Source organism: Chiloscyllium punctatum, chromosome 22 (assembly GCF_047496795.1).
Source record: "Chiloscyllium punctatum isolate Juve2018m chromosome 22, sChiPun1.3, whole genome shotgun sequence".
Classification (NCBI taxonomy): Eukaryota; Metazoa; Chordata; class Chondrichthyes; order Orectolobiformes; family Hemiscylliidae; genus Chiloscyllium; species Chiloscyllium punctatum.
Genome location: NC_092760.1, coordinates 40,837,945 through 40,862,907, shown reverse-complemented (window position 1 = coordinate 40,862,907; position 24,963 = coordinate 40,837,945). Strand labels below are relative to the sequence as shown.

At 41.0% G+C, this 24,963-nt stretch overlaps 1 protein-coding gene across 1 annotated transcript in view; it reads right to left on the bottom strand.

Annotated features, from left to right (window-relative positions):
- The window catches only part of LOC140493553 (cleavage and polyadenylation specificity factor subunit 6-like), an 85,978-nt gene that overhangs the window by 50,916 nt on the left and 10,099 nt on the right, over positions 1-24,963 (bottom strand). Inside the window, exon 2 of the mRNA XM_072592108.1 lies at positions 19,462-19,671. Coding sequence (XP_072448209.1) covers positions 19,462-19,671 — 210 coding nt within the window. The remainder of the gene's footprint in view (positions 1-19,461; positions 19,672-24,963) is intronic.

Genomic DNA, 24,963 nt, shown 5'->3' with positions numbered 1-24,963 from the left:
TTCATCTCACCCATGATCCCTGGATTTATATGCATCCCCAATTACCCTGCCTACTACTGAGATGTTTTACTATAATTACATAAACGTCTGGTGAAATACATTTGGGGTAATGTGCACAATTTTGGTTTCCTTACCTAGAGAAAGATATGTTTGTGTTCAGACCTTCATTTTCGAAAAAAATTTGTCATCTTTGGTTTGAAGCTGAGGGCTGAAAATGACCTTTGGAGTGTGAATAGCAGTTTGCTTTCAAATAACACACGAACTGATATTTGTTTATGAGGCCAGGCCCAAAGTTAATTGTAGGTTGATTCTATATCAAATGATCCTGTCGACACTTCAGTTCTGGAGCGAAGTTATGCTCAAACAGATGGCAGATATTTGGATATTAACAGGGAGTTATGGTGCTAATTAACAAAGAAAATGTTGGAAAACAAAACAAAAAGGAAACAAAGTCAAAGTTTGCAATGATTTTAAATTGTGCGATTTTGGCAGAAGGATTGAGCCTGCCAAAGCTACAGAAAGGAGATCTGATTGCTCTCTGGTTAACTTCCTATTGAAAATTCAGACAATAGAATTTCAGTTATACATATTAAATGAATATTCCTCGCGGCATACTGGAAGCTGTTTGCATTTGCCTATGTCTTCAGAAACCGAGCAAGACACCATCCCATGTGCCTGTGATGTTACAGAGACTGCTTCAGCGAACTGGCCAGTTACACCTAGTTTTTTTTTATATATCCCTTAATTCTGCCTGTCTGTGTCTTTTTGTGTGGGGGCTGGAATCAAAGAAGGTTGGGTTTAAATCATAGACAAAGATTACTTTTTTGTTTCATCTTACTCAACTAAAACTGACGTATTAATAAGCTGTTAATTTCTTTGTTTAAATTATAAACTTGGCGTCTAGCATCAGTTATCCAATAAATCTGATACTGGTTATTTGAAGTCTGATGAGGAAACATTGGGGAAATCTTGAGGGTCATTGAGTATTTTAATTTTACTGTGTTGCGAATGGAGGAAAAGGGAGGCTGATTTGATTTGGCTCTCTATGTGTCATAACACTTGCCAAAGAAGGAGTACAATGAAGATTCACTAAATTAATTCTTAGAATGAGGAATTGTCTATGACCAAAGATTAAATAGACTGGACTTGTATTCTCTGGAGAATACCACACAATTTTATTCAAAGATACTAAATTCTTATTGGAGTTGACAGTGTAGATCAGGAAGGATGTTTCCACCTGAAGGGGGCAGGATCTTGAACACAGCGTCAGGCTAAGGTGCGGGTCATAATCAGAACTAATTTCTTAAATCAGAGGCTAAAGAATCTTTGGAAGGCTATGACAGCTCAGTCAATGACTATGTTGAATAATAAAATTGACACATTTCTACCTATTGAAAACATCACAAAAGAAAAGGGGATAATGCATGTAAAATGGCATTGAAGTAAATGATCGGCCACGATCTCACTGAATGGTGGAATGGGCTCAAAGGACTGAATGGCCTCCATTTCTTATCAAAGATCTGGTTTGAACTCTTAGGATAACCTAACCTAGACTGTCCACCCAGTAGAAGCAGTATCCCTCTGTTCTATGAATCCCCCAATATCAAGGGATTTGGAAACAAATCTCGATTCAGCTTTCTAAATTCCAGGGAAAATCACCTTAGTTTGGGTTTTCTCTCGTCTGAATTTTTTTTTGTAAATATATTTATTTGCAAATTTTTTTAAACTTTACAAACATAAAATTATTGTATTTTTCAATCAATAACAAATATCAGTTTAATAAAAACAAAAAACAATAAATTACAATACAACTACTGTCGACCAACTACTAACCTACCCTATAATACAAAACAAACCCTAACACTGTGCAAAGCAGCACCAAACAAAAACCAAGAAAAGCAAAAAGAAAAACCACAAAATACAGAACAGCTATGCTCGGCGCAAAGCTCCCAAACAAAGGAATGGAAGCATTGTATATATACCCGCATTAACTCAGGAGACTCCCTCCAGGGCCCAGGGCTTGACAAATCTATCCAACCTAGTTAGACAAACACCTAGTTCGGATAACTGACAAATCTATATCCAAATAACTCAAGTAAGGCTGCCATGTCTTATAAAAATGGTCTGTTGTGTGGTGCACCATGTTTGTACAAAGGTCCAAGGGAACGTGCTCCATAATTAATTTTTGCCATCCCAGCAAGCCCGGTGGGTTCTCAGACACCCAGTTCATCAGAATATTCTTCCGTGCACAGTATGCAAGAATATTATAGTTTTTTCCCGTGCCCGTCTAAAGATGGTAAATTTGGTAGACCTGAGAGGAGAGATATCGGGTCTACTTCAGTCCTCAATACCCTCCCTACCTTTCCTGCCACAGCGCTCCAATAAACACGGAGCCTGTGGCATGTCCAGAAGCAATGGATAAGAGTACCTACACTTATTTTACATTTGGGATGCCCTGAAGATGCCCCTTTTTTAAACTTCACCAGACGGTCTGGTGCTAGATGAACCCTGTGCAGAACTTTTAACTGCGTGCCGCATGTCCTATTACAGACTGAGATTTTTCGAGTATTCTCCCATATGTTCTCCCATGTTTCAGAAGAGATCTCCACTCCTAGCTCTTGCTCCCAGACCTCACATAACCAATTAATATCCTGCCAGGCCCTGCCATCCAGCAGGTGATAGAGAGCACTAACTGAAAGGGTGCTTGTGGAACGTAGCAACAACCTCTCTTTATCGGGCTTATAGGGCTTAGTGAGAAGCGTAGTCTTCTTTTGGATCAAATCCCTAACCTGAAAAAAACGGAAAAGATCTCTGCTGGGTAACCCATATTTGTGGCTCAGTTGCTCAAAAGACATCATAATCTCCCCCTCAAACAAGTCTCCCAAACTAGAAACTCCTCTCGCTGCCCATAATTTGAATCCTGAGTCCATCATCCCTGGTCGGAACCCTGGCATGCCAACTATAGGTGTAAGTGGCGAAGTCTTGGATAAACAACCCTTACTCTGACACATCGTCCTCCATGCCTTGACTGTACTCAAGACAATGGGGTTCCGGCAGTGATCAATAACTGTCCTCATTTTATCCATGAACAGATTAATAAGAGGGCACTTTGCTTGGGAGGCCTCAATATCCAGCCATATTGAGTTTGGATCGTTACCTACCCAATCACAGACAAAGGACAGCAGGGAACTCGATTGATACCTTCTGATGTCTGGGAAATCAACTCCTCCCCCTCCTTGAGGCAACTGAAATTTAGTAAGTTTGATGAGGGGCCACCACAATGCCAGACAAAGGAACCAAACCACCCATAAGCTTCTGCAGCGTTGACCTGGGAAACATTATAGGGAGCATACCCATGGGACAAAGCAAACAGGGAAGAACATTGATCTTAATGAGAACTATCTGGCCCAACCATGAAATTGGAAGAGCCTCCCATCTCTGGAGATCTCGCTTAATTCTGTCGAGCAAGTGAGTAAAGTTAGTCCGAAATAACAGATCAAACTTGGGAGTAATAAAAACGCCTAGGTGTCGGAACCCTGCCCGTGACCACTTAAAAGGGAACTTAGGGCCACCTTCAACTTCTGGCACATTGTAAAGGCTCCCCAAAGGCAGAGCCTCCGATTTTGCAAAGTTAATTTTATATCCTGAAATAGCCCCAAATGAATTGATACATTGTATCAAATGGGGTACGGAGGTCATCGGGTTCGATAAAAACAGAAGGACGTCATCTGCATACAGTGTAATCTTGTGTGCCCTTGATCCGACTTCTGCAGTGGTTATGTGCCGCAAACCTAGCCCTTCACTCTTGACCTTAACCTCCAAATATACTGCTGCGAGATCAGAGATAGCTATATTCCCAATTTTACAACCCACAATTGAATCCAGAAAGGCCGAGGGAGCCAGAAAGAGGTCAATCCTCGTGTGACATTTATGTGGGTTTGAGAAAAAGGTGAAGTCCCTGCCGGTAAGATGAAGACATCTCCAAAAATCCACCAGCCCCAACTCCTCGCATAAGTCAACCACCTGAATGGTCTGCAAAGAAATAGTTGGGGGCCCACAAGGCATCCTGTCCACTGTCGGATCCAAAAGACAATTAAACCCCCTCCCCCCCATAATAATGTGCCGTGTTCCAAAAGCATTCAACTTAGAGAAAGCACTAATCAAAAATTTGAGGGGATGAGCCGGAGGACAGTAGACATTTAAAATTCCATATTCCTCCCTATGTATCAGGGCTTTAAGTATTACAAACCGCCCCTGCTCATCTTTCACTTGCTCTAATAATGTGAATGGCAGATTTTTCTGGATAAGTACTGCCACTCCCCTACCTCTAGTAGTAAAGGATGAAAAGAATACCCGGTCATAACCCCCCCCATTGTAATTTCAGGTGTTCCCCATCATCAAGATGGGTTTCCTGCAACAAAGCGATATCAAGCCTTTCCCTCTTAAGGCTGGAAAGCACTTTTTTCCTTTTAACAGGTGAATGACTTCCCCGAATGTTCCAGGTGCACCATTTAATAAGACACTAAGCCATATCCACTTTCAGAGACCCTTGAACCCCTTGGAGGGAGAACCCTGCCTACAAAGCACTGAGCATAAGTAAATAAAGATTCATAGAGTCAAAAAACTATAGATACAAAAACTATCATAACTATAAACAACTATTACTACCAAAAAACTACAAAGAAAACCAACTATAAAACCTTGAATGGAAGACTCTTCCCCCTGCCCATAGGAGGCACTGATCCGACCCATCCCCTCCATCACAGCTCCTTCAAACCTGGACTGCGCCCCAGCCTTAGGCCAGATAAAAAAAAACAAGGAGATGATCCTTAAATCAACAGAAAAAAGACAAAGTCAGGATGAGCACTCCACCCATCCCTGGGTTCATGTCACCCCTACTTGTGACTAAAAGAGAAACAGAACAAACAAGAAAAAGGGGGAAGAGACAACAAAGAACATTCACAAAAATTCCCATCAGAAAATCCAGTTTTTAAAAAAAAGGAACAACATCTTCCAAGGTCTTTTCCCCCGCTTTCCAAAAAGGAAATTATGAGGGAGGAAGAAAGGAATTAAAAAAAAGAAGAGAAAACATGGGGAAAGATAGGAAAGAGAACAAACATTAACCGTACTCTTCAGGCCAATCCATCTATTTTGAAGTGTCCACAAAGTTTTTAGCTTTATCCGCTGAGTCAAATGTATAAATTGAGTCCCCGTGGCTGAAACAAAGCACTGTGGGGTATCTCATGGAGTACTGGATGCCCAGGTTCCTCAGCCGCTTTTTAACTTCATCAAAGGACTTCCCTCTTTCGAATTACAGCTGCAGAGAAATCCTGGAAAAACATGATTTTTGACCCCTTGTACAGCAGTGCCTGCAGATCTTTTCCCAGGGACCTGGAAGCTTTTATGACTTTTTGCCTGTCCTTATATGAGGGGAAGTGCACTAGGACCGAACGGGGGCACTGCACCGGCCCTGACTTGTAGACTGTAACCCAATAAGCCCTTTCAATCTGTAGCCTGCTGGACTCAATGTGAAGGCCCAAAAACTTCGGCAGCCATTTTTCAAGGAAGCTGACTGGCTGCTCACCTTGCTCACCTTCAGGGAGCCCAACAATTCGGAGATTTATCCTCCAACCTCAATTTTCGAGGTCGTTGATATGGTTTCGCAGACCTGCATCTTTCACTCCAGCACCTGGATCCGACTGAATGAGAACTCCATCGCAGTTTCCGAGGCCTTAGTTCCACCCTCCACTTCCTTCAGCCACTCTGAGGCCTTGGATCTCCTGCTCATGCTTCTGCAGCATGGATGCGATAGGTTGGATCTGGGCACGAATCTCCCCACGGATCTCCTCAATTGCAGCCCCAACTTTCAAGGTAAGTCTCTCCATCGCCGCAGCCAATCCCTGAGAGTCTGTCAGGTCCCCGGGGGGTTCAGGAGAGGTTACTGCTGCTGCAGTCTATGGTTTGCCTAGTGCTGCAGGGGAGTGTCCTCCCTGCTGCTGTTTGCTTGCTCATTTTCCCTTTGGCATCCTCCCATTCCCAAATATTAACAAATATGAGTTCTGTAAGGTTTTAAACTAATAATTCCACCATATAAGTTGTCCAGGAATGACAAAAAACACCAGTATGCCTTGGCTGTTCTACAGAACTGCCGCCATCTTACCGAGTCCTCTCCTCTGAATTTAATTCATCCTTGGAGAGCATGTGTAATTCTGGTAAATCTATGACGCTTATCCTCCAAGGTCATTGTCTGCTCATTAAAAAGTTATATCCAGAACTGAACACTCTATACCAATTGACAGTGCTTTGTATAACTGCAGCATAATTTTTGAGGGCGGCATGGTGGCTCAGTGGTTAGCACTGCTGCCTCACAGCACCAGGGTCCCGGGTTCAATTCCAGCCTCAGGTGACTGTCTGTGTGGAGTTTGCACATTCTCCTCGTGTCTACGTGGGTTTCCTCCCACAGCCCAAAGATGTGCAGGTTAGGTGAACTGGCCATGGTAAATTGCCCATAGGGAAATGGATCTGGGTGGGCTACTCTTCGGAGGGTCAGTGTGGATTGGTTGGGCCAAAGGGCCTGTTTCCATGCTGTAGGAAATCTAATCTAAAAAAAAACTTCTATCCATTGTAATCCAGATCTCTAGATGTAAAGTCACCATTATATTATGTTCCTTGAATTTTCATTAGAACAGCCCACAACATTTTTATGATCTAGGAAATGAATACTTTGTTCTCCTTGGACCTTTCATGTTTCGAGCTTTCATCACAAAACGTACTCTGATCTATCCTTTCCAGTTCCAAAACAGTGACCTCACATTTGCTGATATTTAAATCTATTTGCCACTTTTGCTCATTCTCCAAACATATTTACATCACAGTGTAATCTTGAGTTTCTACTTACATTATTTTCAATGCCATCTACCTTTGTGTTATTGTGGATCTCTTGCCCATTTTTGAAGTTATCAATAAATAGTGAATATCTAATGCTGCTGTGTGATGTCATTAATCACATCCTGCTAATTACAGTGTCTAGATTTTACATGCAAGAGGGTGAGGTGAACTGAATTACTGTATTCTTCTTCTCTTCTATGCAATGTGTCACAATGGTTTTATTTCTTTTCCCTTTTGATATACATTGTGATGTGTTATTCTCCAATACTCTTTGTGAAATTCAATTTTTAAGTCACCTGCAACAAACTATTGTAGAATTTCAGAATCCGTACTATGTGGAAGCAGACCTTTTGGCTCATTGAGTCCACACCGACTCTCCAAACAGCATTCCACCCAGACCCAACCCCTGACCCTACATACCCCTGGACACTGCAATTTAGTATGGCCAATTCACCTAACCTGCACATCTTTGGACTGTAGTAGGAAGCCAGAGCACCTGGAGGAAACCCAAGCAGACACTGGAAGGATGTACAAACTTCATACAGACAGAGGTGCTAACTAACTACTTAGCTACCATGCCACCAAACTTTCTGCAGGGTTTAAACGAAACTACAGTTCAAGTCCAAAGGTTGCTTGTTGCAACACACATACACATACAAGGAAGACAAAAGAAGTTTTTAAAAAGTGTTATCAGTTATAAAAAATTTAAAACTCAAAAGATATGGATATTAATTCATAAAAATTTTGGAGGAGTCTGGAAAATAAATATCCAATGAAGCATCCTTTTTGTAAGCGTTTATGTGCATGCATCCAGCTGAAGGTTCCTTTTATGAAATTGATAAAGGCACAGTGAAATGAAGTTGTTGTACAGTTTTCCAACAGCTACATAGTTTCTTCTTGGAGCACTTCATAACGTTTTATTGATTTATCTCATGAACAGCTTTACATGTTTACAGTTTCCAGATTTTCACCACTTTGATTTATCCTTTTTAGGTTCAAAGTAGTGACTTCAAGTTTATAAAGGAGATTTAGACTAAACGCAGGCTGAACTAAACTTGGCTCTGGCTGTGGTGTCACCAATCAGATTCTTAGATGACTGAGTCAATGTTTACAACAAACTGTTTCTTAACAGACTGAAATGATAGGGGACCTGTGACTACAGTTAACATCTCTAGAAGGCAGAATGGTTTTAGTCATTTGATCCACTATTAAAGGAGTCAGTTTCAATTCAATAATTGTTTGCTCTCTCTGGCTGAGATCATGGTTTGTTTGAATTTGATTAATAGTGATCCATTAGCCCCAGTTCAGACATAATTAGTTTCAAAATTCCCCAATATTCAGAATTGGCATGGGAGACACTTTGTGTGCTGGTCTCTTTTGAGATTGTAGACGGCAAGGTCCGCACAAGACAAGGGTGTGACATTCCAGAAGGAATAAGTCCAAGTCCTATCCTGGTAACTGTGTGGAATCCTTCGAGAGATTGTGATCAGTTAATATCTGATGACTAATGACGTATATATTTTAATCCAGCAATGTTCATTTCAGTAAGAAAATATTTATATTTTTAAAAATTTATAACATTTCTTGTCTTGTGGACATGACATCCTCTGGTGCTCAGAAAATGAATGAAGTCAATTTGTCTATTTTAAACAGGTTTTCTTGCCAGACAGAAAGTAGAAATATGCATTCACTTTTGCATTGTCTCGTGTACATCAAACACACTAATAGACGGTGCACTATCAGCACTATACTGCATTTACATACGACACAAGACATGGGTGACGACATTGTTCTTTCCCGCAATCCAAATTATTTATCTTCACAGGTTAAAAGACTGCAGAAGCAAACTCCAGCATAAAAATCTGGCACTGGCTGTTTTACACTGTCGAAGGAATTTCCAAAGAATTATGCGCCATGTCTAGACAGATGCTCTCTATTTTTGTAAAAGCCTCTCAACATATCACTGTCCATACCACCTATGATTTTCTCTCTGATGCTATTTATTTTTATGTCATCCAGGTTACACTGCACAATATTTCAGTGCAGCATATAACTGGTTTATTATCCTCTGAAAGGCTGCTGTGGCATTTTGTTCGTAAGACCAATGAATATGACCTTACTCTAGTATGTTTTCCAGAGTTAGAAAGGCTGAGGTTCCTGTCATTCTGAGGATTATGGAGTCTCGCCAGTACCTTTTCCAAAGGTTAGTTTTTGCTTAGGTAGGCAGAGTGGTCCACTTTGTCTGCACATTTCTCAAGTGTATTGATGCGGAATGGAGTCTTTCAGGGTCACTACACTTGCTCCTGAAAAGTAAATGCAGTCATGTTGATCCAAACATCTTTGGAATTAGAGCACTGAGGCAGCTTTAGCAGTTCTCACCAGGAGTAATTACCTTATATTGGATTTCCTATCTGACCTGGGCCAGCTTATCAGGCTTTTGGATTATTGGAGAGAGTTCTCCCATAGCCACATCATGGACTGTTAGTGGGGTCCAACCCAGCCGATCTCTGTGTATTTCTTTCACATTCCCAAGCAAAATGGCCACATCCTCCCACAGTTCTTTGGTCAGGGATGCTAACCAGACATTCAAGTTTAAGATTCTGGTTTCTGACAGTTTGGCAACTGTGGAAGCCAACAGTCTCTCCTTCTCCTCAACTGACTCCACCTGGTTGCCTCAGATGTGCCCAATTTCTGGTGGCACTCTTCAGTTGACTAGGCTTTAGGTTTAATTTTGTTTTATCTCCACTTGAATTTCTCCTGCTGCAGTCTCAAGTTTACTCACTCTGTTACTTCGGGGAAGAAGTTGTTCCCAACTTGCCCTTTTACATTTGGAATACTACTGTCCTCGGGTGGCTGTCCAGCTCCTACTGCACTCCTCCAGCTCTTCAAGTAGGCGAGAGGTAATCACCATCTGTTTATCTGGAATGAATCTTTCATGTTCTCCCAATAAAAATTTGAAAGGTTATGCTGCTAACAGGAGGAGTGCAGACTTTTTTGCTTTAATTTTGTCTGCCTAGTTTGACAGCTTTTTCTGCTCCATATCCTTTGAGCCATGCTCACCCACAAGCGTCTGGCTAGCTTCTGTTCTCCTCTGTGACACTTTGAAAACTGAGTGCAGCAGTTTCCTCAACAGCTCTGGATTTCTTTCGGGACCTCTTTAGCACACCCCAAATTCAAAAAGAGAGTTATTTAGATCTACTGATCGGTAAGGCTCCTTTTCTTTTAAACCTCTGCAAATCTCTTCCTCACTTCCTGTGGGGCTAATTAGAAATCTCTCTAGTCGTCTGCTTTAAATGAATTGATTTCAGATTGTCTGACCTCCTGTTCAAGTGTGGGTTTTGTATTAAATTTTCCAGGTGTGTCTGGGAACTTCCTGTGCCCCAATTTATCTCTAGGAAAAAAAGAATCCCACTAGCCACACTTTGTATACGTTCTCTTTTAACTTCTGTTACTCACATTTAAGCACCTTTATTTCCTTCTGGCCTGTACTAATGTTTAGTGCTTACTAGTCTTGGATGCCTGTAAGTTATCAGCAGCATTCAAACAATCTTTTGGCTGGCTGCAAATTTGTTCTCGATTATGGAGTAGCAATTTCCCCAAATTCAGCTACTGCAGAGATAAACTGGTCCCAATTCTGTTCTACGTGCTTTGGGATACAATGCCTCTCACAAGGCTGACTACTTTCGACCACAATAGCAATTGGCCTTTTGCAAATCTGGGCCTCGCCTCTGCCCTCAATCCCTCACTGCTGAGGAACTGTCCCAGTCCCTGCTTAATTCAGCAAGGGAGGTGTTGACCAATTCAATTTCAGGTTCACTCCCTCTACGTTTAAATCGACATTGGTTTTCTCACGCCCCCTTCAGGTCCTTTTTGCAGCCTTCTGCACCCTCAGGACTTTGCTGAAACTGCACTGCTTCTCTACACTCTCTCATGGGTTCCATACTAATCCCTTTTGACTCCACATGTTGCTTTGTAGGCTCTTGAGTTCCAGAGATTCTATTCTGACCTTTTTGCATTCTTACGGATTCTGACTGAGCCTTCTTAAAATTCTCTTGGTTTTTCTCTATTTGTCCAATGTCTATGAGCTTTATCATTCTTTTTGGGAAGTTTGAGATTTCTTTCTGACTCCTTTCTGTTTTTCATTCTCTGAGCACATTGCCTGCCACTTTGGCAAGTAATTTTCCCATAATAAAACTGTGATTTCTTTTTGTCCTTCTTGAGTTTGTAATTTAAACTCCAGCACCTTTTATTGAAGAGCTTGTTTTCACTCCTACTTTATTTTTTGAAAAATTGCACCCAATTCTCTTTTCCAGTTTTATTAGCCTGTCTGATCCCCTTTAATAGTAGAGGAGTCTCCAGCCTTAACGCAAGAGCCTTAGAGAGGATCTTAAAGTCCACATTTAAGAGCGAGATGGGCCTGTATGAAGCACAGTCTTCCGGATCCGTCCCTTTAAGGATAAGTGAAATATTGGCCTCTCTCAGAGATGGTGGGAGACAAACATGACTGTATGAATCATTAAACATATTCAGCATCGGGCCTGACAGTATACTTATAAATTCCTTATAGAATTCACTGGGAAGTCCATCAGGACTGGGCGCCTTTCCACTCTGAAGCTGCCTCACAGCTTCCTGCACTTTTTGCTCTGATAATGAGACATTGAGAAAGGACTGTTGTTCGGGAGTCACACCCGGGAGCTTCAGATCTCCAAAAAAAAAGGATTCCATTTTTGCCTGCCCCTCCTCACAATTCTCAGACTGATATACCTTAGAGTAGAATCTCTGGAACGCCAGATTAATCTTTTTAGAATCACATGTTAGGTTGCCAGACCCTTCCCTAATCGCTGCAATGGTTTGTGGGGCACTTCTCTTTCTGGCAAGGTATGCTAAGTATTTGGTCAGGCAGCGTCCAAGGAGCAGGAGAATCGATGTTTCGGGCATGAGCCCTTCTTCAGGAATGAAGAAACGTCGATTCTCATGCCCGAAACGTCGATTCTCCTGCTCCTTGGATGCTGCCTGACCTGCTGCGCTTTTCCAGCAACACATTTTCAGCTCTGATCTCCAGCATCTGCAGTCCTCACTTTCTCCTATGCTAAGTATTTGCCTGGCTTGTCACCATGCTCGTATAACCTTTTCTTTGCAAAAGCCAGCTCCTTCTTTGCCATCTGCGTGAGCACAGAATTTAGTGCAGACCGCAGTGCCGTAATCCTCTGGAGTTTGACCAACGAGGGTCTGTCAAAATAGGCCTTCTCGGCTGCCTTCAACCGTGCTTCAAGGAGACATTGCTGCTCACCCTTCTGCCACTTCCTACTTTTGGAATATGAAATAACTAACCCTCTGGCATAAGTTTTGGCAGTTTCCCAGAGAACAGATGAGCTATCAACCAAGCCTATGTTGATGTCTAGGAATGCCCGAAATACTCCACAAACTTGCTGTCCATGAGAATAAAGGGGTCCATTCGCCAGTACCTTGAATCCACTGTAACATCCTTAATTTTAACCATGAGGTACACTGGAGCATGATCAAAAATGGCAATATTATCAATTGTACAGGATGCCGCCAGATCCAGGGTTACCGCAAGGGTCAGAAAAAAAAAATCAATCCTCGCATGACATCTGTGCAGACTGGAGAAAAATGTAAAATCCCTACCTGTAGGGTGGAGACACCTCCAGACATCCACCAATCCTAATTCCCCACACAAACCCAATAACTGTTGAGTTTGTGCAGAGGTTATCGAGGCAACCTGTCTACTGTGGGGTCCATGAGGCAGTTAAAATCTCCCCCTATAATGATGTGCCGAGACTTATCAGTTTAGAAAAAGCATCTACCAAGAATTTAAGAGGATGAGCTGGTGGACAATAAACATTTAAAATGCCATATTCTTCCCCATTTATCAAGGCTTTAAGAATTACAAACCTCCCGTATGTGTCTTTAACACATTCCAACAATTTAAATGAGAGATTTTTCCTTATCAATATAGCCACTCTGGTATTAAATGATGAAAAATAAACTCGGTCAAAGCCATTCTGCTGTAATTTCAGATGCTCCTTGTCATCCAAATGTGTCTCCTATAACAAAGCAATATCCACCTTCTCCTTTCTAAGACTCCAGAGTACCTTCTTCCTCTTAATTGGTGAGTGACTTCCCTTGATATTCCAGGTACACCATTTAATCAAATCATTAGCCATACTCTTCTGCAATTAGATTTAAATTCCAGAGAGGAGGAACCCGAACCACAAATTGCTGAGTCTTAATGTCGCATGGTCCACCAAATATAAAAACTACATAAACTAAAACCACTACATTTAACAAACATACAAAATTACTAAAAATAAAAAACAACAAAAACCAGAAAACAAACCAACATAAAGCGCCAATAGCGCTCAGTAGGGGAACTCACCCCCTGTCCGGAGGGGGCAACTACCCGTCCCGAACTGCCCATAAGTAGGCATCTAACCATCTTCACTTCTCCCAGCTACAGCCATATCGCAAGCACAAGCTAAAAAGAATAAACACCCCATAGAATATCAATATGAATAAAAAACATTATTTTATTTAAAAAGGGGGAATAAATACCCCACCCATCCTTTGGTATGTCCTAACTTAGAAATTTAAAATGTACATCTTAACCACTGCCAGACATAATTTGAACCAAATTATCATCAATAGAGGAAAAAAAAGGGGAAAAACAAAGCTCCAACTGGATTTCCTCCATTTCTTTTACAGAATGATAAACGTATACCCAAGCAACAAGATTTATACATATTACAATTGTTTAAATTAGGTTAGTTTGACCACAAAGTCTCTTGCCTTCTCCGACGTGTCAAAGAGATGCATGGATCCATCTAAGGTGATCCGAAGCACTGCCGGATATCTCAGGGAGTACTGAATCCCAAGCTCCTTCAATCTTCTCTTGACACCATCATACGATTTTCGTTTCTGGATCACCGCCGCTGAAAAGTCCTGAAAAAAACATGATCTTAGACCCCTCGTAAATTAGGGCCTTTGGATCCTTCCCCTGGAGTCTGGAAGCCTCCATGACTCTCTCCTTATCCCGGTAATGATGGAACCGCACCAGGAAAGGACGAGGGCGTTGACCCAGTGAGCCCTATCTTCAATCCTCTCATGCCAGTCTCCAAGTCAAGGAATTTCGGAAGCCAATCTTCAACAAATTCCGCAGGCTGCTCACCTTCCTTACCCTCAGGCAGACCGATGATCCGAATGTTTTTTCTCCTGGCCCTGTTTTCAAGATCATCCACTTGGTCACGCAAATTACAAACCTGCGTCTTCAGGGCTTGGATCTCTTCCTTGAATGAACTGGCATCAGCTTCCACCACTGTGACCCTGTGCTCCACCTCATCCGTCCTCTTCTCCAGGTCTCCCAGCTGCTGCTCATGCTTCTGCAGCGTGAGAGAGACTAGAGCCAGCTTCTCTTCGATCTGTTTCCCCAACATCTCGTGAGATTGAGAGCTGGTTCACCAGGTCCTGGAGAGTAATTGGCTCTGAGGCTGCTGCAGGCTGAGTTGCAGGCTCGGCCTCAGACGCTCCTCCTCCCTTTTTTGGCATTCCTGGACAGCTGAAAATACAGGTAAGTCAATTTTTCAATGTTTATTGGGGCTCCACAATCTTTCCAACGCCCCAAGAAATCCTGATGACCTGGGTTGGGTGGGTTTAAGGACCGTCCTGCTCCTGCTGCGATGCGAAGCTCTGCAGTTTGATCTTCTCAGATCGCCGCCATCTTAGATCCCCCCTCTGATTATCTTATGTGTCTCAATTAAGTCACCTCTCAAACTTCTTATCTCTAATAAAGACAACCTCAAGTCCTTCAACCTTTCCTCATAAGACCTTCACTCCATACCAGACAACATCCCAGTAAATCTCCTCTGAACCCTTTCCAAAGCTTCCAAATCCTTTTTATAATGCAGTGACCAGAACTGTACGCAATACTCCAAGTACGGCCACACCAGAGTTTTGTACAACTGCAGCATGACCTCATGGCACCAAAATTCAATCGCTCTCCTAATAAAGGCTAACACACTGTCTGCCTTCTTAACAACCCTATCAACCCGGGTGACAATTTTCAGAGATCTGTGTACATGGACACCGAGATCTCCCTGTTCATCGCCACTACCAAGAATCTTACCATTAGCCCAGTTCTCTTTGTTCCTGTTGCTCCTTCCAAAGTGAATCATCTCATCCTTTTCCACATTAAACTCCATTTGCCACCCCTCATCCCAGCTCTGCAGTTTATCAATGTCCCTCTGTTACCCACAACAGCCTTTGGCACTATCCACAACTCTACTGACCTTAGTGTCATCTGCAAATTTACTAACCCATCCTTCTCCACCCTCATCCAGGTCATTTATGAAAATGACAACAGCAGGAGACCCAAAACAGATCCTTGCAGTACACCACTAGTAACGGAACTCCAGGATGAACATTTCCCATCAAGCACCATCCTCTGTCTTTTTTTCAGGTCGCCAATTTCTGATCTAAACTGCGAAATCACCCTCAACCCCATGGCTCCATATTTTGTACAGTAGCCTAATGTGGGGAACCTTATCAAATGCCTTACTGAAATCCATATACACATCAACCACTTTACCCTCATCCACCTGGTTGCTCACATTCTCAAAGAACTCAATAAGGTTTGTGAGGCATGACCTGCCCTTAACAAAACCATGTTGACTACCTCTAATTAGCTTATTCCTTTCTCGATGATTATAAGTCCTATCTCTTATAAACTTTTCCAACACTTTACCCACAACTGAAATAAGGCTCATTGGTCTATAATTACCAGGGTTGTCTCTACTCCCCTTCTTGAACAAGGGAACATTTGCTATCTGCAAGTCTTCTGGCAGTATTCCTGAAGACAATGACAGCAAATACAAAGCCAACAGTTCTGCAATCTCCTCCCTGGCTTCCTAGAGAATCCTAGGTTAAATCCCATCCGGCCCAGGGGACTTATCTATTTTCATAATTTCCAGAATTGTTAACATCTCCTCCTTGTGCACCTCAATCCCATCTATTCTAGTAGCCTGTATCTCAGTATTCTCCTCAAAAACATCATCTTTTTCCAGTGTGAATACTGACAAAAATCATTTATCTAGCATATCCCCTATCTCCTCTGACTCCACGCAGAACTTCCCACTACTATCCTTGATTGGCTCTAATCTTACTCTAGTCATTCTTTTATTCCTGACATACCTATACAAAGCCTTAGGGTTTTCCTTGATCCTATCTGCCAACAACTTCTCATGTCCCCTGCTGGCTCTGCTTAGCACTCTCGACGTCGTTCCTGACTAACTTGCAACTCTCAAGCGTCCTTACTGAGCCTTCATGTCTCATCAAAACATAAGCCTTCTTTTTCGTCTTGACAAGAACTTCAACTTCTTTAGTAAACCATGGCTCCCTTGCTTGACAACTTCTTCCTTGCCTGGCAGGTACTTATCAAGGACACACAGTAGCTGTTCCTCGAATAAGCTCCACATTTCAATTGTGCCCATCCCCTGCAGTTTTCTTCCCCATTCTATGCATCGTAAATCTTGCCTAATTACATCATAATTGCCTTTCCCCAGCTGTAACTCTTGCCCTGCTGTATATACCTATCCCTTTCCATCGCTAAAGTAAATTATCGATTTCAGTAACCCTCCAAGAACAGGTGTTAGGCGAACTGGGTTTGGTTTTCTCTTTTCACTTTTCATGGATAGTAGAGGAACATGTGAAATATTCCAATATAAATGAATAATTCCTGAATACAGAGGGCTTTGTGGAAGATTGTAGTTATGGTATCCACAATGTTGTCACTAATTACTGTTGAAATCTTGCTGCACAATAGACATGAAAGTTCTAAATTGATTATGGTTTTCCATTTTTGTGCTCACCAGTTTGTAATTTTTCTCATTGAAGCAAATAAGGGCAAATATAAAAAGGAAAAATCCAAACCATTATTTCTTGCCTTAATCAGAAATACTCTCAGTTTCTCTTTGTTAAGATCACACAACACATTTTCATTTCTTTTACCTTCTTCCTCCCTAATTTTCCAATGCCATTCTCCTGATATTAAATATATTTCCCTTGTTCAAAGGTCTTTGTCTAGATTACCACAAGATACCATTTATCTGTTATGAATGATTGTGAAACTCCAGATTTTTGATTTCAAATGACACATTAAACCCACTGTCCTAATGGACGTGTATGTTGCTGTGCCAGTATTTGGAAATAATTAGGGATTTCTCTTAGTGGGCTAGACTTACATGGAAAGGTCTTTAGAATCACAGTGACAATATTTCAAAAAGTACATTAGCCACCTCTAAAACACTGAGAAGCCTTGAAAGGCACTTTAAAAATTCAAGTCCTCCTCTCTCCTTCAAGAATAACAATTAAAATGGAATATTTCTAAAGTTCTTTCAAACAAAAACCATAGCAAAGTCTAAAAGTAGACTTTTCATTTCGGAATCAAACAGATATTCAATATATTGTGATTAGCACTGTTGCCTCATAGTGCCAGGGACCCAGCTCGGGCGACTGTCTGTGTGGAGTTTGCACATTCTCCCTGTGTCTTCGTGGGTTTCCTCCAGGTGCTCGGGTTTCGTCCGACAATCCAAAGATGCACAGGTCAAGTGAATGGATCATACTAATTGTTAGCCAGGGGTAAATACAGAATAGGGGAATGAGTCTGGGTGGGTTACTCTTCGGAGGGTCGGTGTAAACTTGTTTCCACAGTGTAGGGAACCTAATCTAATCTAAATATGTAACTTATCACTTCTGTCACGTGATATTATTACAGAAATTCTGTATGACCACCCTATCAAAGAGGAAACTAAAAGAGAATTTCAACCTGGCACCTGAAAAAGGAGGTCTTTTCAACTTAATTTAATTTTTGGAGCATGGCAGGAGGTTAGTAGGTAACCAGGTTGACACTGGATATGTTGATTTTCAAAAAGCTTTGACTAAGATAACCTACTAAAAGAAAGGTTAATTCTCTGAGAATAAATGGACAGAGCGCTGGTAAAGAATTGGCTGTATATGTATGGGCAGGAAAAGATGATTGATGGCAATGGTTCTACAAATGAACTGGTAACTACTAAAATTTATCAGGGACTGTATTAGGATGAGCGATTTTCACCTATACCAATAATCTGGAATAAAATATCAGAGTAACAGAAGGCTCACTTGTGATTTAATTCACAGATTTGGACCTAGAAGTTCAGATAGGAAAGAAAGCACATCTAGGTTTGATGGGCGAACAGACCCATAGCTACCAGATATCACTTACTACAGAAACATAGAAACGATACAGATAGATTAATGTAGTGTCATACATATAGATAGGGGCAGTATAAAACACGAGCATACAATGTAAAGATTGTAAACTTCAGACCATTCAGTCGGAAAAAAAATTCAAGTAATTCATAGTCACTCATAAGATTCACAACAGGTGCAGGATGTAGCAATATCAAATAGATTCATAATAAGTAAGTGTGAAGATAATCCAACATCAAAAAAAGTCTACTGCCCTTGTACATCCATGACCAGTTTTGGTCTCTTTACATTCAGAGTGATACAAAATCCCTGGAAAGGATCAGGATAGGACTGCAAGATTGCTATCTAGTTTAAATTCCCTTCAGTACCAAGAAAAGCTTAGCGAGCAGCATGTTTTTACTGTTTAGGATCATTTAAATTGGTGAGAGAACCAAATCTGATCTGCTATTTGAGTTAGATGGGTTAATTTAAGGAAGACATGTTGCAATTTAAGTAAATTATATAAACATTGTTTTTAATCTATCTCCGAACATAAACCTAAGTAAAAATAATGTTGGATATCTGAAACAAAATACAGTGCTGGAGAAACTCATCAAATCTAGTAATAGCTGTGGAGACAGAAACAAAGTTAATGTTTTGAATCCAATATGACTCTTCTTCAAAACTGGATATTTGGAGGCTTTGTTCATCCACAGTCTTACTGTGCATATCTTTACTGAGGTTTCATGGAACTTTGGGTGATCAAAGATTTCGAGAGGTTTTTACTCCAGGTGTTCTCTATTCTTTGTTTGTCCAACAGATTACAATGCTGATGAAGGTCCATGGTAATAATGTTAAACTGTACAATGATGTTAATTGATGGCTGTTGTGGAACATCTGGCCTTCTGTCATCTAACATCTTTGTTCATAATCACTTGACAAACTTAGTTTCATAAGCAATAACACAAATCCAGAATTCTGAATAAATGAGATATTTCCATAACGTGTCCGCATGAATGAACAAATTCACTTGTAATTAGCATGAATCTGACTTAATTTTACAGAGGCAATACCGGCAAGAGTAATCCCTCTCCAACAATGGGGAGAACTAATAAAAGTTACACTTAGTTTTCAAAGCAGGCAAAACATGTCAAAATTAAAATCTCTAAAACAATTTAGCCAATATGCTCAGGAAAGAATGGATAAAGACAGGAAAATAACATGATGGGAAGCTTCATTCAGGTCTCTTGGTATGGCCAAACACAGTAGTCAATGATTGGACAAGTGGCTTTGTACATTGGAGTAACACTAATTAGGCACAGATTCACTCACCCATGTCAGATTTCCCACATACACAGCTTGCCGTTTGCCTCCATATGTGTAGACTATGGTTGGCCTGGTGTTACTGTCAGTTTTCTGTGGCTCACCGGGAGTCCGTGGTAATATTTCATCAAAACTTTGATCTTCATGGTTATTACTGTCAGCAGCTGTTATTACATCGTCATAAAGGTCAACTTGATCATTTGCTGCATAATCAGTCTCCTGAAAAAGAACCCCACACATTTCATTTAGGACAGTCTTCTTTGTGAAAAATTCAATAGGGACAATATTTAGGATGCATTGTATAATGTAAGGCTGCCACATAATGGTCAATACATTGGACAGATGATCTTAGTTTGACATACCCTTCCATTGTCTCCTCTCTCATAGGTGTCAAAATCAAAGTTATTCACTCAAACAATGGATTTAGGAGCAAAGTCTTGCTTGACAAATTTTGTTGACTTTATTGAAGATGTGTTTCGAGCATGAGCATTTAAAGCTCTGCAAGTTATCATTCTGCAGATCATGCCTGTAGATTTTCTAAAATGTGTTTTATTTAGACTTAGATGAATGGCTGAAAGTACTGCTACCGATGACACAGAAAAGTAAGGTCATTAAAAAGATTAAAACTAGGGTGAGATTCTTAAATCCTGGAGAGATGTGATGGGTGAATGTTTAAAGATATAGGCAAGAGAATTTTGGAGGAGTCAGAAAGTTTATGTGAACTGGGACACTGTTCAGGAGAGCGTTGGAACTTAAGAGAAGGTTGAGATGGAATATCCACTCACCACTTCTGTTTGAAGATACTTGCAAATACCACAGCTTTCTCTTCTGTACTTATCGCTGAGCTCCACCAGAGATTGGGAATGCTCATGAAATCTCTTTTCTTCCCTTAGTGGTTAAATTATCCACATCCATTAATGACTGGTAATTTCAGTGGTTTGATCTGATCCACTGGTTGTGGGAACACTTAGCTCTGCCTCTAACATGCTGTTACCACTGTTCAGCAAACACATAGTTCTAGTGCAGCTTCACCAAGTTCGAACAAAACCATGCATAATTCTGCTACTGGCATGCTCTCACATACTACCTTTCTATCTTGACTTGGTCCATTGACAGAGTGAAGATTATGCCAGGATGTGAGGTTAGGGATTGTGAAGAACTACAATTGTGCTGTATTTGATGATATATATTGCCTCAAGGATGCTCAATTTGGATTGAGGGAATCTGTTGTGATTCTATCATATCTAGCCAGTGGTAAAGAAAAACACAACAAAGAGTACCTTGGAATGAAGACAGGGTTTTACCTTCACAAGGGCTATGCTGTGGTCTACTATTTAATCATTGACTTGAACAAATGCATCTCTGACAGGTCAAGTCAGGTTTTCCCTCTAGTTGTTCTCTTACATTTGCTACATGCTGGCAGACATGTTTTTTCAGGGGTCAGAACTCCTCTTGACATGTATTGAATTGCCCCACCCAGAGTATATTCTGTGTACTTTCCCTCAGTGCTTCTTCCAAGAGGTGTCCAACAAGATGAGTCTGGGACATTGGCTATAAGGTTTGATTTGGTAAATGTGACCATGTCATAGATTGCTTCCCTTGTTGATGGGGCAGTCTTCCATATTTGGCAAAAGTCCACTGATGTTAGTGAGGAGAACTGAATTGAGTATGCAATTATAATATCCAGTTCCTAGATTACTGCCTCATGACCTATCCAAGGATGGAATGAGGGAGTGAGGAGGGCCCAATAGCAGAGCATGAGAGGAAGCCTTGCAATAACACTGGAGGAGAGTGAGAACAAATGAGAGAAACAACTGTCTATCGTCACACCATGTTTCGTCCAGAATGGAGATTGTTTTATTTTTCTAGTCAACCTGTTCAGAGATGTTTTTATAAAATCTGAAGCAGGTAGGACTTGAACACGTGACTTAGAGATAGGAACACCACTACTCCAAGAACCCCAGAGTGGAGTATATTCGGTAATTCCCCTACTAATCACACTTGAAGCCCATTGTGAGTAACTTGGATTGATGTTATATAATTTTGTCTTTTGTAACTATCTTCCACTTGCTGAATTTTGCTGGACAAATAATTCAGATTTTACTGCATGTTGCTGTGATAGTGCCAGGTAGGGACTTTGTTTGCAGCATCTCAAAGATTTTTATATTAAATGGACTGTGCTGAGGTAATGCACACTCAAAAGTCCAACCTAAATAAATTTCTTTACCAAGGAAATAAAATTGCTTGTTAAAATAGAACTTTCAGCAAACATGGAGTACATTCTAATTGTCTTCAACTTGCCTTCAACTCATTGGCTAATGGTGCTGGTGAACAGAGATAATAGCTTTACCTATTGAGGTATTTGTCTTCACAGGTGACAAGAGTCTAAATCCTCAGGGCCTGCACGTAAGGTTGAAATTCATGTTCTTATTAATTTGCATAGAGCCACTGCTGAGACTAACAAACCTTGGTGTTCTTATTTAGTTTTTATTGACCACAGAAGCCACAAAATATGGCATACTGTAAAACATCAAGCTCAAAAAAAGACTGGCAAAAGAAACTATTTAAGTGAGTCAGAGGTGGTTTACTGATTGATACCTGGAATGAGTGGGCAATCTTATGAGCAAAGATTGGACAGGCTGAGCTTGTTTTCACTGGAGTTTAGAAAAGTGAGGTGACTTGGTTTAAGTTTCTAAGACCCGAAGTGGTAATTTAGGGGTTCTAAAATTAAAGGTAGTACACGAGTAGGAAAGATTTGGAGGGATATGGGCCAGGAGCAGGCAGGTGGGATTAGTTTAGTTTGGGATTGGTTGAACCCAGGAGTCTGTTTCCATGCTGTATGGTGAAAATAAGAAATTATTTTCTGTCAGAGGGCTTTGCATCTTTGGAACACTGCCTCAGATGCCAATGGAGGTAGGGTCTTTCTTTTTAAAGTGAAGGCAGATGGATTCTTGTTAGGTAAGGGAATCACAGGTTATCAGGGATAGAGGGAAATATGGAAATTGGAAAACAAACAGATCAGTCACGATCTTATTGAATAGTGGAACAGACTTGAAAAGCTGAATGGCCTACTTCTGCTTCTGATTCATAGGTTTGGTTCATGTAAAGTAAAAGTAGCTAAGCTATAAAAGGACTAATTAGGAGGCCACTTTTAGCTTAAGAAGTGCCAGTTGGATAGTGATGGCACAAGACTTCAAAGGTCTCAGTGCATTTAAAGGGCTAGAAATGGGTTATTTGTCCCAGGAATCCCAAATTCTTTAAGTATGAGAAATTATGAAAGAGCCCATGTTCTGTCCAGTCAACAAAATAAAGGAAGATGAGTTTATGTTCAACACTAGGCAAGCCACAGTAACAGCAATTTAACATAGAAAAGCACTGTTCTACAGCAGTTGATTAAAAAGCATGCCAGAATGCTTTTGGTGCACGGGTGAAGCCCAAGAAAACAACAAAAAAAGACTTGCACTTGTTTAGATTAGATTAGATTAGATTACTTACAGTGTGGAAACAGGCCCTTCGGCCCAACAAGTCCACACCGCCCCGCCGAAGCGTAACCCACCCATACCCCTGCCCCTACATCTACATCTACTTCTGCATCTACCCCTTACCTAACACTACGGGCAATTTAGCATGGCCAATTCACCTAACCTGCACATCTTTGGACTGTGGGAGGAAACCGGAGCACCCGGAGGAAACCCACGCAGTCACGGGGAGAACGTGCAAACTCCACACAGTCAGTCGCCTGAGGCGGGAATTGAACCCGGGTCTCTGGCGCTGTGAGGCAGCAGTGCTAACCACTGTGCCACCGTGCCGCCCGTATTTCATCTTCCACCACTTCAGGATTTCCCCAAAATGCTTTCCAGGCAATGAAGTACTTTTTAAGTGCAGATACTCTTGCACCCAAATGTACAAAGGAAGCTTCCACTCACACCATGTTATAACCTCTCTTGATGTTGGTAGAGGAACAAATATTTGGTTAGGGGATCAGGGATAAACTCCCTGCTCTTCTTCCAGTGACATGGGATACAAATGATATCCACCTGAGACAGATCACAGCCTCACATTAAGAAATTATCTGACAGCACAGTGCAGCTGTTCTTCACTAATGCTCTCAGTACTGCAATGAAATGTCTGCTGAGGTTCAAGTACCTTCCTTAACTCTGAAACGAGGCTTGAACCCATAACTTTCTGACTCAGAGGGAGTCACAGCTGACAACTGGGTTTGTTTCAAAAGATTTTCTGAACAAAGAAACAAAAAAAAAGTTTGTTTCTCAGTTAAATGCGTAAAAGTAAAAGATCACCGTAACCAGTAGTAGCTTATTTTGCATGGGAATGAGTCGTTGTTGAAAGGGCAGCTTATGACTATGATGAAGTATTGCAGAAAATGTAGCTAATGAGACGAATGGGACCAGAATCAAAAATAAGAATTAGATAATTTCAGATCAACCTGGCTATATGTTTTAGCCATGCTGACTGGTTGGGTAAAAACCTGGCAAATTTCACTATTTGTTCCCCCAGGACAGGAAAAAGAAACTCAAAACTATATACATAAAACTAAATCCAGCTATTTATTGAAAGGAATTGCAAGATTTTCCCTCTCTTTGTCACATTTTACAAAGACAAAGACAGTCTTACTTGAAAAATCACAAAAATTAAGTATTCCAAAACTCAAGTATCTGCTTCAGTTTTGTACAGTCACTTTGTTAACCCAGCTCTTATTACAGAGGACCTTTCTGTTTTACCTAATTTGCTTGCAAATAAATTCACAATTCCCATGTCTTCTTTTCTCCTCTGACTCTGGCCAAGCTTCACAGACATATTGTAATATCTTACAAACACCTTAAATGAGCATAGACATAGAATGTTCTAACCCCCTGAACCACTTGGACAGCCAAAAATATAAATTTTGCAGTAATTCAAATTAAATTTCCATTGAGTTCACATTTCGATTGTTTCTGCAGGCGTTACTCAGCCCTCTTCTGGACTGCATTTCAATTTCTACTCTGAAACCAGTCTTCAACCTCCAGAGTTAGGAGGAGCTTAAGCAACAATCTCATGTGGTAACCTGTTACACTCATCTCCAGTCTCCAAACCATAGATCGTGATCGACTCGTTGACTGCAGAATCCTTGACAGTTGATTCTCAGTCTCAGTCCCCCTTAAACCATTCACATTCCCTCTAAGCTGTGCACACTTGTTGATCATGCTGCTAGCACACACAGAGCTCAGACTAAGAAAAAAATTACAAAAATCCTTCCTATGCCCTGTACAATTGCTGAGTGCCAGAAGATGACTGGGACCCCAGAAACAAATCACAGCCCCTGAGGTGACCTCGCATGCCTCTACACTTTAAAACAGCAGAAGTATTCCAGATATTCCAGAAGCATGGATACAGAGGCTAGAGTAACATCACAAACCACAAGATGAGTGCAAGAGATGATGGGTTACATTATAGGATTATAGGAAATAGATGCAGAGATTTTGGAAAAGTCCCAAAGAATTTGAAAACTGTCAC